This window comes from Nanorana parkeri, unplaced genomic scaffold (assembly GCF_000935625.1).
Source record: "Nanorana parkeri isolate BGI_ZX_2015 unplaced genomic scaffold, ASM93562v1 scaffold46, whole genome shotgun sequence".
NCBI lineage: Eukaryota > Metazoa > Chordata > Amphibia > Anura > Dicroglossidae > Nanorana > Nanorana parkeri.
Window position 1 is genome coordinate 2,859,429 of NW_017306314.1, and position 14,557 is coordinate 2,873,985.

At 42.9% G+C, this 14,557-nt stretch overlaps 1 protein-coding gene across 1 annotated transcript in view; it reads left to right on the forward strand.

The window, feature by feature from the left end:
- BUB1 (BUB1 mitotic checkpoint serine/threonine kinase) overlaps window positions 1-14,557 on the forward strand; it is a 36,808-nt gene that overhangs the window by 4,155 nt on the left and 18,096 nt on the right. The window contains exons 5-12 of the mRNA XM_018572972.1: window positions 2,342-2,385; window positions 2,635-2,726; window positions 5,430-5,500; window positions 7,227-7,417; window positions 9,404-9,546; window positions 13,301-13,632; window positions 13,736-13,788; window positions 13,882-14,007. Coding sequence (XP_018428474.1) covers window positions 2,342-2,385; window positions 2,635-2,726; window positions 5,430-5,500; window positions 7,227-7,417; window positions 9,404-9,546; window positions 13,301-13,632; window positions 13,736-13,788; window positions 13,882-14,007 — 1,052 coding nt within the window. The remainder of the gene's footprint in view (window positions 1-2,341; window positions 2,386-2,634; window positions 2,727-5,429; window positions 5,501-7,226; window positions 7,418-9,403; window positions 9,547-13,300; window positions 13,633-13,735; window positions 13,789-13,881; window positions 14,008-14,557) is intronic.

The window sequence follows — 14,557 nt, forward strand, 5'->3', positions numbered from 1 at the left end:
CCAAGCCCTTATGGGCCATCCGATGAACATAATATCATCTACATGAGGCAGGTGTAAGAGTACATAACTTTAGGTGTGAGACTGCCAGAGTAATGTTGTTAGGGTAGCGTTGTAAATTGCTGATAGGTTGTTATAAGTCCCCAACTCTGTTGGGAGGGTTGTTCCTGAAACACCTCTTTCTAGTATTCTTATCAAGACAGCGAGGTGGTTTCACTCTTCATTGACGCTTCATTACTTAAGAGTAGAGCTGCAGCTAACGATTATTTTCAAAATCGATTAGTTAGCCGATTATTAAGTTCGATTAATCGGTTAATCGGATAAACAATAAAATACATCTTAAAAAATGGCTCCAGTGATGGACTAGTTTGTATTGAGATTGCACTCCATCACAGGAGCAAGCTTGGAGCGGTAGAAGTAAAAAAAGAAAAGAAAAAAAAATAGTGGTGTGCAATATAGTGAAAAGGAAAGTGTAAAATTATACAGCAATGAATGCAGAATGGCACCGACTATAGAGGACTACAAATCCCAGCAATAGTACATTATAGCTGGCGATATTCTGCATTGCACTGTATAATGTACTATTGCTGTGTTTTGTAGTCCTCTATAGCTGGTGGTATTCCGCATTGCGCTGTATAATGTATTATTGCTGGGATTTGTAGTCCTCTATAGCTGGTGGTATTCCGCATTGCGCTGTATAATGTATTATTGCTGGGATTTGTAGTCCTCTATACAGCTCAGTGCAGAATATCACCAGCTATATTAGGAGCACCCAGCAGTGTATAATGTATTCCTCTATAGCTGATGGTACATTGCTCTGTATAATATACAGCACAATGTATATTCAGCTATAGAGGAATACAAATCCCAGCAATACATTATAGAGCATCATGTGTGGGAAAGTGCAGGCTTACCTGAGCAGTCTTCCAGCAACTTGCTTCTGAGATCGGACCTATCGGCGGCTGTCATCCGCCCACACCTGCTCCTCCTTACTACATCTCCCCGCGTCCCTGTGCCGATCGTGGATGCGGGCGGTGAGTGTGAGGCGGGGAGGAGGTGCGGCGCGAAGCGTGTGTGGAGCCGTGAACAGTGCCAACTGATCAGAAGCCGATTAATCGATTATTGAAAAAGTTGACAACTTTTTCAATAATCGATTATAATCGATTATGTCGATTAGTTGTTGCAGCCCTACTGTAGAGACACAGACCAAGGAAAAGCATGCAATTGATATGACATATCTGTATTCTGCTCTTGTTCTGAGCCAGTAACTCTTAAAGGCTAAGTCCACCCTTTTGACCATGTTTTATGTTATACCCATATTTAGAGTGTAACCTGGTCAAACCCCATTAGTAAAACCTGCTCCTCCCCCTTACCTGAATCATGGGGTGCATCATCTTAGGGAATGTATTTATTTTTTGTTTAATTTAGTGCAACTGTGCACAACTGCTTCATCAAAATGCAGGAATGATGACTAGATGTTAATACAAGTCCCATCTGCCACAGAGGCAGAGGAACTCCGCAGAATGCACCAGCAGCAAGGAAGTGACATCAGTGCAATTGTAGTCCAGCTGCACTTTCTCCATACAAACCTGGAGGCTGGCTGTAAACGCCCAGTTGTGGGTGCAATGCGCTGCAGACTTCAGTGCAAAAATGTAGTAAATGCGTATTGACCAAAAGACCCATGTTGCTGCATATACTACTTTTATGGAAAAGCTAGACTGAGCCCTTAAGTGTTTTAAGTCAATGTATCAGTATGACAACCAGTGACCTTTATTTCCATTTGTCATGTCAAATCTGTTTAAATGTGCACCTTGCTGTCTTGAAGAGGGTCCTCTTTTTCTTTAGGTGTTGGTGGACTGCTACATTTTGACTTGAAGAGACAACCTTCCTAAATTAGCAATGCATTTTGTTGATTGGTTGTCTTAGGTCCCCAATATGTAGCTTTTGCACTGCATATAATAAATTTCATTGTTTTTTCGGGGATGATAGATCATTTGGGTGTACAGCCTCTGATCTGTGTGGATTGCTATGTTTGTCTGCTGAAAATCCTTATAATCTCATGTTAATAACATATTGTTCTTGGTCCTTGTCTTCGCCCCCTTTCTGCCTTTTGGTCTGGTGCCCTGTCGGATCTTGTTGCTGTTTGATTAAAAGCTCATCTTGTGTAGCCACGATCTTTCAAAACCTCTTAGATGTATTAAAACCAATTATGTTGTTGCAGATGTTCCTGTAAATAATAAAAAAAGATATATATATATAAATGTAATTAAAAAATGTAATTTTTGTTTTACCGTACCTGCACAATTGGTTACCTTTTTTTATGTTTTTTTTGTTTTCTGCACAGGGCATTCCAAACAAGAATTTCTGAGAAGACGTCAACTGATCGAGGTACAACTAAGTAGTCCTGAAGCTTGTTGTCTTTGTAACAAACTTTAGTAATAACTTTCTCCATCACATTACTAGTGTTGGACTAACCACATCCTGTATTTCTTGGCTTTGTCTACGTCAGGCTTTTGGGTACCTGTATTTCCCTATTTAATATGTATCTCTAAATCGGAGCATGCTATGTGACATAAGACCATCAATGTTGGTTGCCTGACATGTTCTGACCAATTTACCTTTCTTTCTCCTCCATAGAACACCCTGTGCAGCCTTTGAGAGAGTCTCAAATTTTGAATCGGATCACACCTACATCAGACACTGATCCTTCTTCACTAGCTAAATGTCAGGTACTGGTCTGCTTGTGTGCTGCTCATAATGTTTGTTGTTACTGTGTGTGTCTGCTTTAAATGGGCACTTAACTTGCCTGTGCACCAAGGACAGTGCCATCCTAGCCTCTATTTAGGTCTGCAATTGCCATGGTGCATGTGATCAGCTATGACATCAGTCATTTGAGGACTTGCTGTTATGGTAAATGTGATGGTTATAGCCAGAGGCATGCCTTGAATGTAGCATAAGCTACATGCGCTAAATTGCAGAAAACGTCATTGGTATATTTGTTTAAGGATTTGATAACGTATTGTGAACATTTCTAATTTGAGCTTTCTATTCAGAAACAGTTGAATCTGTAGTTTTCGTTCCATCAACTACACCTGGGACAAATATCCACACCAGCGCCATGTTACTTTAATGCAGGAGGGCTGCTTCGCTCATGCCACAGCATGTATCTTCTATTAGTTTGACATCTGAAGCCATGATCTGTGCAGCAGAGCTGCTTGTTATTAGCAGTGTTTTCTCAACGCTGATCAACAGAAAGCACATGCTTTGCAGAAGCATATCCTAAAGCAGGAGAAGGCAACCTTGATGACTGACTGCAGCGGTCATAAGGATCCTTCCACACTTTCCTCCTACCAATCTTTATCGGATCTGCCTGCAGCAATAGTGGCTTTTCAGCTGCCAGTCTCTAGGCTCTTTTAGCATGCCTAGGGCTATCAAGACCTTTCCACTGCACACGCTGTTTTCAGTCATCATTTATGGAGCCTGTAAGAACCCTGACAGGTTGTTCGCTCCTCCCAAATGGCTGGTAGCCCTGTTCTCTTTTGAGGAGGGCTTTAATCCTTTCCTCCCCTGATTCTCCTTCCTTGTCTCCTTCGCAAGGTCAAGATGGAGGGCATTCCAGTGAGGACTGACTCGTGCTTATATGGTACGCCAACTTGATCAGACTTTTGGCAGATGCTCTGTGGGCACTTTAAGATTATCTTAGTCTGTCCAAGGGACCTGTTTTTCATCCTGGTTGTTGGATTTAACAGCATGGATTTTGAATCCCAGGTCCTGAGGGACGGGAACATCTCTGAGTTTGTGATTGCACACAATGCTAAAAGCTAGGAAGTCTACTTCTTACAAAATCTAACATCGTTCTGGCCTTTTCCGATGCCAGTTTTATGTGTAAGGTCCTTTTAGGTGGCTCTTTTGAGCTGCAGGCAGTCCCTGGTTATGTTGGTTTTCTGGGCATGTTCGTGTTTTTGTTTTTTTCTTTTATTTTGTTGTTGCTCACCCCTCGGTTGGACTGCTTTTGGGTGTCCCAACAGTCTGTGAATTCCTATATTCCTCAATTAACGATAAAGAAAAGTTTTATTTTTGTATTTACTTTAAAATCTGTTTCTTGTAGCTCATTGAAGGAGGGGTTATTCCAGGCTGGAACTGTTCTTTTGTTTGCTGGTGTCCAAGTCCTCCTGTCGGCAGCAGTGTAGCAAATAGCCTATGAACTCCTGTGTCCCTTTTTTTTTGTTTAGTTTCAAAATCATTAGAATTAAAAAAAACTTTCAGTCTTTAAACCAAAAATATAATTTGTGTCCTGACAAGTCCAACACATTGCAGAACAAGAGTAGCACAGAATTTTTTCATTAACACTTACCTTAAAGGATTACTAAAAATATGGCGGGTTTTTTTTTAACTTTAATACATTCTCTGTATTAACCTCTTGCCGTCCGCCCGTAGTAAAAAAACGGACGGACGGCACTGCACGGGCAGAAAAGACCCGCTAAATGCACACACCCGTTACCGGGTGTTTCACATATAGGCGATCGGCGGGTCCATAGCCCGCCGATCGCCTATACAAAAAAGGGTATAAAATTCATTTCAGTACAGCGCTGCATGACGGAATAAATGTCAGTCAAAGTACCGCAGCGCTGAATACTGAAAAATGGCCTGGATGGGAAGGGGGTTTAACACCGCGGATGTCAACTGGTTAAGGAAAAAAACGGCCAGTACCTTGAGTCCCCTGTCGGCGTTGCTTGTCACCGCCGCAGGTCCCCGAAGCGATTCTCCATCCGAACTTCCTGGTTGCGGGGGAGGAGATTGAGGACAGGTGAGCCATAGGCTCCTTCTGCCGCCAATCAACTTGTTGGGCGAAGGGGGCGTGGCCTGCCACAGTACTGCGTGTGTCTAGGGGCCACACACAGGCACGACTGGGCACGAGCATGCACGGGTTCCTTTATAGCTCCGCTTAGCTGATGGGGACAGGGGGAGAGTATGCTGCGGGGAGCCACTAGAAAACGAGGAATTAAATTTTTTTTAATGAAAAAACAACAATGATTCCTTGTATGCGCCTCATATCTATAAAAAAAAAGCATGAAGCTGTATTATCACTTTATCACTGATCAAACTTGGTGTGCGTGTGATTTTTTTTTTTTTTTTTTAAACTTTTTTTTTTAAACTTTTTTTGCGATTCTCCATCCATTCTCCAAAAATTTAAGATACCAGAAAAAAATCCTTGGTATCGTACGGTTATTGCTGAAATCTAAAAATCGTTTCAGTACCTAACTGGTTGAGTAGCAGCTTGCTCCTTCTTTATTGCTGTTTGTGTATTTAATCATGTTTCTAAATGTTCCGATATGAAATGTAAAAGATAAGCTGCATTTTAAACTAAAGTGAATTTGCTCACCATTACTGAGTGATTCTGTTTTTTTTTTCTTTTTTTCCCAATGCTTTAGAACTCTGCAGGAATTCAGAATCCAATTGTGAAACCTTCTGAAGTGCCTCAGAATAGGGATGAATCCAACGTGTAAGTATGCTGTCCTCATTTCTTCTCTCTGATGTTGAAATCTCTTCTTGAATAACACTCGAATAGCTGTATTGTACAAGGAGATCTTAATCTTACCTTTTTTAAAGACCCTTCTCTTTTTGAGAGCATATTCTGTAGATTCCTTTTCATTTTACACTTTGACTGTGGTGAAAAAAACCCAAAACAGATAAAACTGATATTTATATAGTGTACTTGGCATCTCCAGGTGGTTGCTTATATGTTACAGAGCCATGGGAACCCTAGAAAACCAGGATGTTCTCATGTGCAAAAGGCAACAATCGCTTTAAACCAGGCTAGCATCAAATAATTAAAATTGAGACCTCCCCCCGGCTGATAGAGTATATGAGATGAGCTATTACCAAGGATTTCTTGCCTTACTCCATGGTCCTGCAGTTTTCCTCCCCACTGGTTCCGGTTGTGACCACTGACCCCCTCAAAGTCACTTTCTTTCTTGCCGGTATCTAATCAGTGTTTAGCCAGGTAATCACCTACAATGCAGAACCAACAGATGCCACTGGTCCTTCATTGTACATGATGATGTCGGAGTGCCCACCCACATTCCAGCCTTAGAGAGGGGCAGAAAGGACTGCTGGCTCCTATGTTTTAGATCATCCCTAGACAAACATCTTTCTGGGGGAGAATTTCTCCTTGGCCAGAGTTCACGTTAACCGCACAAGAACCTGTTAAAGTCCTGCCTAGGAGAAGATACAGGACACCTAGTCTTTGTAACCAGGGGCCTAAGTTCCTATCTAAACAAGAGATGAAATGCAACCTCTGTCAAATGAGCTTTCAGTGACCAAAGAAGGGTATGCTTAGTGGAAAGGGAAATTACAGTGGGTGAGGCTTAGAGAGACTCTGTAAGAGCAACAAACTACTGCAGGTATGAAGATCCAGGCACCACCTACTGCAGCCTCTTAAACCTTCCTGTCATGACCAAATGCCAGGGAAAGCACCTGTACTTTCTGGAGGTAGTGCTGGAGTGGTCCGCTAAGGCCCTCACTTGGGCATTCCTATTGGCCTATCACTATAATGGACAGTCTAATTAACCAATAGTATTATGCAGGAGGTAGGAAGGGATGGGCAAGCTTTGACACGATAAGGAAGTACTGAAGCTTTGCTTGTCAGAATGGCCTGAACTTACAATGTGGCTGGAACATTGGAAGGCTCTGGCAGGTATGTGCATGTTCTTCTAGGTGCCTATACTTCATACCTGCAACAGTCGTGTCTTCCCCTTCCCACCCATGACAGTCTCTTTAAGACGCACTGCATATGTTGAATCCCGTGAATTTACCAATAACTTAATTTCCAAGTTTACCGATCTTAGGGATCTGATTTATTGGGAATCTAATTAGGTGTGAGACCACCATTAGTCCTGATGTTGGTGAAGTTGGTAACCAAATGGGACTAATTTTAGAGGTGCACACAAAGGAGGGTTTTCTGGCGAACAGGTAACAAGCAAACATCCTATAGTGTCTGCTCTGAGGAAATACTTTAAAGCATTAGCTGACAGGTTCTCAAACTTGTCAAAACTGTATCTATGTATTTGAGAATACACCTGTGCAGCCCGTGAGCCACAAGCAAGCCTTTCTGATGGTTTTTACAACTTGATTACTAGACTGTGGACCACTCATGGCATAGTCACTGAAAAAATCCAATTAACGATCAATATTTTAACATTTTATTTTTTTCTTTTGGTATGTTTCAGTAACAAGTGGGTGACGATCTCAAAGTCGGCTGTGGTACCTACACCAGTTGCATCTTCTGCAGAAATCAAGCAGGTTCCCATGTACTGTAGGGACAAACTAATCTGTGGAGATTCCGAGATGTCCCTTGAGGAATTCAGAGCAATAATCTACAGGAAGAAATGTGAACAGCGTCAAAAGATGCACCAGTGGGGTAATCTTTACTGCAGTTTCATTTTTTTTCACTTCCAATGCTTCCAAGTCCTCCTGTCGGCATTCCATTCCAAGTTAAAGAAGAACTATGATGTGAGTGAAAATCGCTCACCCTCATAGTTCGAGCCGACCTGTGACAAACTGTTGCAATAGATCGGGAAGTGAGCGAACACATACCGTCGCTCGCTCACTTCTCGATAATGTCCCTGCAGAGAGCAGTGACGGTCAGTCACGGCTTCCCGCAGGGATTTCCCCCCTCCCTGCTCCGATCCTCCAGCGCTGACTGGAGGAACGGATGGGGAGGGGGTGGGCACAGCTGGCTTTGCCTCTAGATAGGCAGAGCCAGCTGTCACTTACGCAGCTGGGTGGATCTCAACAGCATTGTCGGGATCCGTCCTGGCTGCGGCTGTCTCAGTGCACCGCGAGCTGTAGCTCACAATAACTGAGCTTTGGGTCACGGAAGGATGCTAGTATATGTCCGCCCCTGACCCTTAAGAGAACTATGGGGAAAAACACTTACCCCATCGTTCTTTTTAACTCTTGTTTGTTTCAGATCTCTATGTTGCATCTTGGGCAGAATGGTTGAGGGAAGGCAGAGGTACAAAGATGCAACTCTCCCTAGCCCTTGACAGCTGAATCTTGCTGAAACACTGCACAGGTCCTTTCTGGGGTCCAAAGTTATTGATCAACCTGGTCGTCTGCATTCACAGGCTTTTTGGGGAAATTTATTCTGCCTGATCTAGAAAAAAAGGAAGATGTGCTCCCAATTTGGAATGTTTAGTGTAAGGCTTTTAGAGTGATGCATTGCATTTGCAGCACAGAGAAGTCCATCAGACCTTCCTTACCCTTTGCAACTGAAATGAGTGTGGTTATTTAAATCTAATGTTTGACTCAAAAATTCAATCTACACTTTTGGATAGAGGGGGCTAACACCTCAATCAAGTCTTTATATTGAATGAAGACTAAAAAGAGCACCAGGCAATCATTTCAAGAACCTTTATTGGCTTCGATAATGACAACAAGATCAGAGCAACCAATGTGTTTTGGGGGTCAGGTAGCCCCCTTCAACAGGGGTACAAAGAGATACACTAAAGACATCTAAGAAATGCTATATAGAAAATTGAACATTATTTAGATAGTATTTGTATTAGGTATTTAATGTATCTAATTGTAGCCCTGATGAAGGCGGATTCCCCAAAATTCTTGGACTGTGCGTATTGTCGTCATTTGTGAAACCAATAACGATTTGGGACTCTTGAGATGGCTGCTTGGTGTTCTTTTTACTCTTTATTTACATGGATTTCTCATTCTGGGGTCCCCTCCCACTGCCGTAAACATAGATGTCATCAGCACACCATCACAGAAATGCCACGTCCGTGCGAATCCATTTTATTAAGTGTCATCATGACAAGCGCTTTCAGGGCCACGTAGGGCCCCCTCGTCAGGTTCAGAAATGTCAATGTTGTCATTTTTGAACCTGATGAAGTGGGCCCTACGTGGCCCCCCGAAAGCGCTTGCTGTGATGACACTTATCAATAAAATGGATTCGCACTGACATATTTTTGTGCCGATATCTATCTTTATATCTGTATTCTAAGCGGCGCCTTCCGCGTTAATTTCAAGCACCCGTTTATTTTGGCATAGCCGGTCAGGACTGCAGCAAGGTATATGGACAGCACTCCCACTGAAGGGCCCCCCCTTTTGGTGAAGAGTTTGCCGGAACTGAGCCATCAAGCCCAAATATTGCTCCTATTTAGAGGAAGTTCGTTGTCCAGCGCCTCATCCCCTCTCCACCTTGGAAGGTTTCTATTGACCTGTGATACATTGGGGACTTTTAATCCTTCCCCCAAACTTAATAGTTGTGGTTCCACTATTGACTGAATATTTTTTGTCTAGTTAATTGATTGCCTTCATAGCCGTATAAGTTGCTAGGCAAGATAATTGTTTTTTAATACTGGATTCAGCAATTTTGTATATTCATTAATAGAGGAAGAACAAAAGAAATACACGAAGGTCAAGGAGGAGGCTGCTATCCAAGAAAATATGTTGAAGCAGAAGATGGAGCAACTGAGCAGCCTGCTAAATGGCCAGGCAGCTGCAAACAAGCCTACTTCTGAGCCCAGTGCAGCAGTAAGAATGATTCTTGATAACCTTTGCAATAGTTGTCGATTTCAATCTTATTATGCAGACTAACGCAACTCCTTTTTTAATTAGAGTTGTGCAGCTACAGTGATTTTCTAGTATATTTAACTTCATGCGAGGCAAGCAGAACATTAAATCGCATAATTACAGTAGAAGCTGTTATTGGAGTTCTAAACTCAGCTTCTACTGTAGTTCTAGTGACAAGGTGATTAAAACTTTCAGATAATCTTTAAAGCAGTTTCCACTCAATCTGGAAATCCTTTTTTGCTTGAGATTACATCAACTTCTGTGTTCTAATGTGCCAGGGGGTCTTCAGTGCCACCTCCTGGTGCAATGTGGTATTGCAGCATGCTTTATACCCTTGTATTTCAAATTGAGCCTGTGCTTTGCCCATACAACATTAAGTAATGTATATAGTAGTTCATATAATGTCCTCCTTCCCCAGCTGCGCGTTCTTGCACAAAAGAGTATGTGTAAGCTTTAAATCATGACTTGAAACTTACATAGTACTAACAACACTCTTCCAACACCTCTCTGGTTAAAGCACAGGTTCTATTTAACCACTTCAAGACCAGGTGTTTAGACCCCCTTCCTGGCCAGGCCATTTTTCAGTATTCAGCGCTGCGGTACTTTGACTGACATTTATTCCGTCATGCAACGCTGTACTGAAATGAATTTTATACCCTTTTTTGGGGACAGATAGAGCTTTCTTTTGGTGGTATTTAATCACCACTGGGGGTTTTATTTTTTACTATATTTCACATTGTTAGGAAACAATTATTATTACCCAATTTTTTGGAAAAATATAAAAGACGGGGTCACGTCGGGTAAATAGACACCAAACATGCCATGCTTAAAAATTGCGCGCACCCACGAAATCGCAGGAAACTACAATACCCAAAATTGACCATAGGTGACGCTTTTACCGCTCATCAGTTTAGTGTTATCAGTGATTGATGGCCCTAAAATATCGCTCTCACTGCGATGTTCGCGGCGATGTGTAATGGGCGCAATCATCGTTTTCGCAGGTATGCGCACCTGACGCATGTTTGCATGCGTGTATGTATGGGTGGGGGCTTTAAAAAAATAAAAATAAATTTTAATTCTTTTTTATGTGTGACTTTAATTTTATTTTGGAAACTTTCATTTTTTTTTCCTATCACATAGGGGGCTAAGAAACCCTGTGATACCCTTTGCTGTGATAGCAAAAGATGTGGCAGGTCCTCTTTATGGAGACATCAGGGGTCTCCAAGACCCCTAATGTCACCTAGAACCCCCCCTGAAGAAGCTGATGAAGGGATCTGCTTCATCAGCTTCTCTCCAGCGTCTGAAGCTGGAGAGTGACACGAGAATGCGGAAGTGATGTATTATACATCACTTCCGCATTCTGGCAGCGGAGAGGGGACCGGAGGGAGCTCGTATACCGAGCTCCCTCTGATCCCGTGACAGAGGCCGTATGCTGGTCCCGGGCTCGCACCGGGAACAGCGGAGCCCGGGACCGGCGTGACAACGGGAGGAGGAGGCCGCGTAGGGAGGGGGGGGACACGGCCGGCAGCTCATACAAGCGATCGCTTGTATGTTAACAGGCATCGGTGCCTGTTTTTAGATCGCCAGTGTTTCCCGCACGGCGCGCGCAGGTGGGCTTGGCTGGGCGGACGTGTAAAGACGCCCGCTCAGATCTAGAGACCTGCCGGCCATTTTTTTACAACGGCTGTCCCTGAGGTTAATGTTAACCACTTCAGTACTGGCATGTTCTACCCCATTCATTACCAGGCCATTTTTCAGTTTTTAGTGCTGTTCCTTCGTCACACAACACTGTAACAAAATTAATTTTATATCATTTTTTGCGACAAATAGAGCTTTCTATTAGTAGTATTTGATAACCATTTCTTTTTTTTTACCTTCTAAAGTAAATAAAAAAGGACCAATATATCAGAAAAAAAGCCCCTTTCTCATACTTTCATTTATAAATCATAGCTAATAAAAAATGTCAGACCGTATGAAAATCCCCAAAATATAAAGGTGATCTGATTTTTTTTTTTGGCCGCAATTTTTTGGAAATGGAGAAACATGCTGGTATTGAGGGGGTTAAAACATGGAGCTTGGTAATAGTGCACTAGATACAATAAAGCCCCGTTCACATTGAGCGATTTATCGCGCGGTAATTCCCACGATATCGCGGCAAATTACCGTGCGATATCGCGCTCCAATGCATTTCAATGGGGCAAAGGGTCCTGCTGTCGCGGGTCGTGTGTCGCTACAGCAGGACCCTTTTTGGAGCGGATTTAGCCACGATTCAAGCTTGCTCAATGCAAGATTGAACGCGACATCGCGCGCAATATGCAAATCGCGCGACAAACGCGCGATTTGCATATCGCGCAGTGGGAACGGGGCCTAAATGTACAGGCCGTAGACAGGCCATCACATACAAGGATGGAGATGAAGCAGTTAAAGGAGAACTATGGGGTCAGTGTTTTTCCCCATAGTTCTCCTTAGGGTAACGGGAGGACACAAACTAGCGTCCTCCCGTTACCCTAAGCTCAGTATACTGTGAGCTACAGCTCGCGGTATACTGAGACGCCGGAGCGGATCCCGACTTAGATGACGGGATCCGCCCAGCTGCGTGAGTGACAGCTGGCTCTACCTATCTAGAGGCAGAGCCAGCTGTACCCGCCCTCTCCCCCGTCCCTTCCGCCAGTCAGCGCTGGCAGATCGTAGAGGGGTATCCAGCCCCTCCCCTGTCACGGCAGAGAGCCGTGACAGGATCGAGAGGCGAGCGAACCCGGTATATGTTCGCTCACCTCCCGATCTACTGAGCCGACCTGTGACAGTCTCATTGTCACAGGTCGGCTAGAACTATGAGGTGAGTGAAAAGCACTCACCTCATAGTTCTCTTAATATACAGATGTGCAGGATAAAGGAGGTGAAAGGTTTACTGTACAGTTCAGCACAAAAATAGAATGGATCATAAACGAGAGGAAGGGGGTTAAAAAGATTTGAAACTTTTTTTTTTTCAGGGACGTCTGCCCTCATTTTTGCAGTAAGTGAATCTTTTCAGATATTGTGTGGGTGGGCAATGCTTTTTTTTTTAACATCTTTTGTAGTAGACTGAATAGTTGCTATATAAAATTTTCAGTAGTTGTACACAAAAGAAATGAGTATCGCTTTGGTTATAGCTTTTTTCCAAATGGCTCTTAGTTTTTCCTGTACATTTTATACTTTGCTATCGGATTTAACTAGCTTTTGACTCTTATGCATGAAGGTTAAGCGACATATCTGTAGATCACATATTCTATCACATGTAGTTTCTTTAGCTCCAGAATTGATAGCAAAATCCGGTGTATTTACAGGCTGACCAAACTAGTAATGAATAGCATCATAAGGCTTTTGGTAAACTTAAAATGGTATGTCAAGCCAAAAGTCTTTATTACAGTTTAGGATAGAGCTTGCAAGAATTGGAACTCCTGTCAGGTTTTTACTGCTATCCAGTGCTCCGTTCGAACGTTTTCCCCTCACTGCCTGTCCTGCTGAAAAATGTTTTTTGCAGGCAGTGGGAGGAAATTTGCAGCAGGGGCACAGACAGACATAAGGCAAGGGCTTTATCGTTCCGCTATGCGACAAAAAAAGCATCTTTTTTTTTTTGTCTTGACCTAGAATTTAAAGAAAATTGTTCCATTTTGGCCTCATAGCGCATCCATATCAAATTTTTTATGTATGTTTGTTTTTATTGAAAATTCAACAGATGCCTTCAAACTTCAGCATGTTGACCTCAACAGTCCAGAATGAAAATCAACCACACATGACAGTATCAGTTCCTCGCTCTCCCTTCGAGCTGGCTCCCGCGGCACAACCATCGGTTTCCCCAGGAATTTCTACATCCCAATACAACCCCTCTCCATCTGGGCAACTGTCCTCTCTCTCCCTACTGGATGCCCAAACTTGCAGTAGAGCTGAGCAAGAAGTGCATCATTCTCAGCACCCTGCCCCATTGACATCTGATGGCAGCATGTCTACTAAACCATGCTCTTTTCTGGAACGATCAGCAACGTCACATTCTGACACTCAAAGAACAATGTAAGTGTAATAATGACTTTGGTTTGAAGTGATGGGTTGTTTTTGTTTTTGTTTTTTTCGGACCACTGCCTTGCAAACTCATTCAATGTGTGTTCTGTCTTAGGATTCAAAACATTAGTGCCAGTATGGTGAAGTTACAACCTGCAACGAGGGAAGGTAAAATGGTGGATCTTGTTTGTATATTCCTAATAGTACAGGTATGCTTGTGGTTTATTCATTGTGTTCTTGTTCTCTCTATACTTCACACAGTAGCCAACTCATCGGGTTATATAGCAAATACCTCACATGTTACGCCCAACACGTCACTAGGATATGTGCAAGCTACGCCATCTAAAGTCCTTCCCTCGCCTACAGTGAACACCAAGGAAGCACTGGGTAAGATGTGCTTAATGATGCCCGCCTCAGAGAATGCCAGGATGTACATCCTAAATTTATAATGTGTCTACAGCCCAAGCTTTCTTAGGGTAGAAAATGGTTAGAACCTCTGCCAGGGGTTTTTTATTGTTTTGTATGCCTTCTTGGGAGATTCAACCTCATGTTTTTGTAATGGTGACTTTGGTCACTGGGAGAGAAAGTGATGGGAAATCGAAAATTTTAGGGTGTTATGGGAATATGAGGTAAAGGGACATTTTTCAGTGGGAACACCAGTTCACAATGGGACAACTCAATATGTACTACCTTGTGAAAAGAAGGAAAAAGTGAGGACATTTTTGAAAGCCTGTAATACCTTTAAAGTGGTATCAAAGGCTCCTGTTTTAAAAAAAATATATCTACTGCTAGCAAGCAGTATAGCATGCCCCAACATCTAAAATATGTTCAAAGTGCTGTGTCTGCGCTGCTTGCTCCCGGCTGCAGAATGGCCGTGCAGGAGGCTTTGTATGTGGGGACATGTGCACTTTATTTTACCAAAGGGGAGGAGTGACTC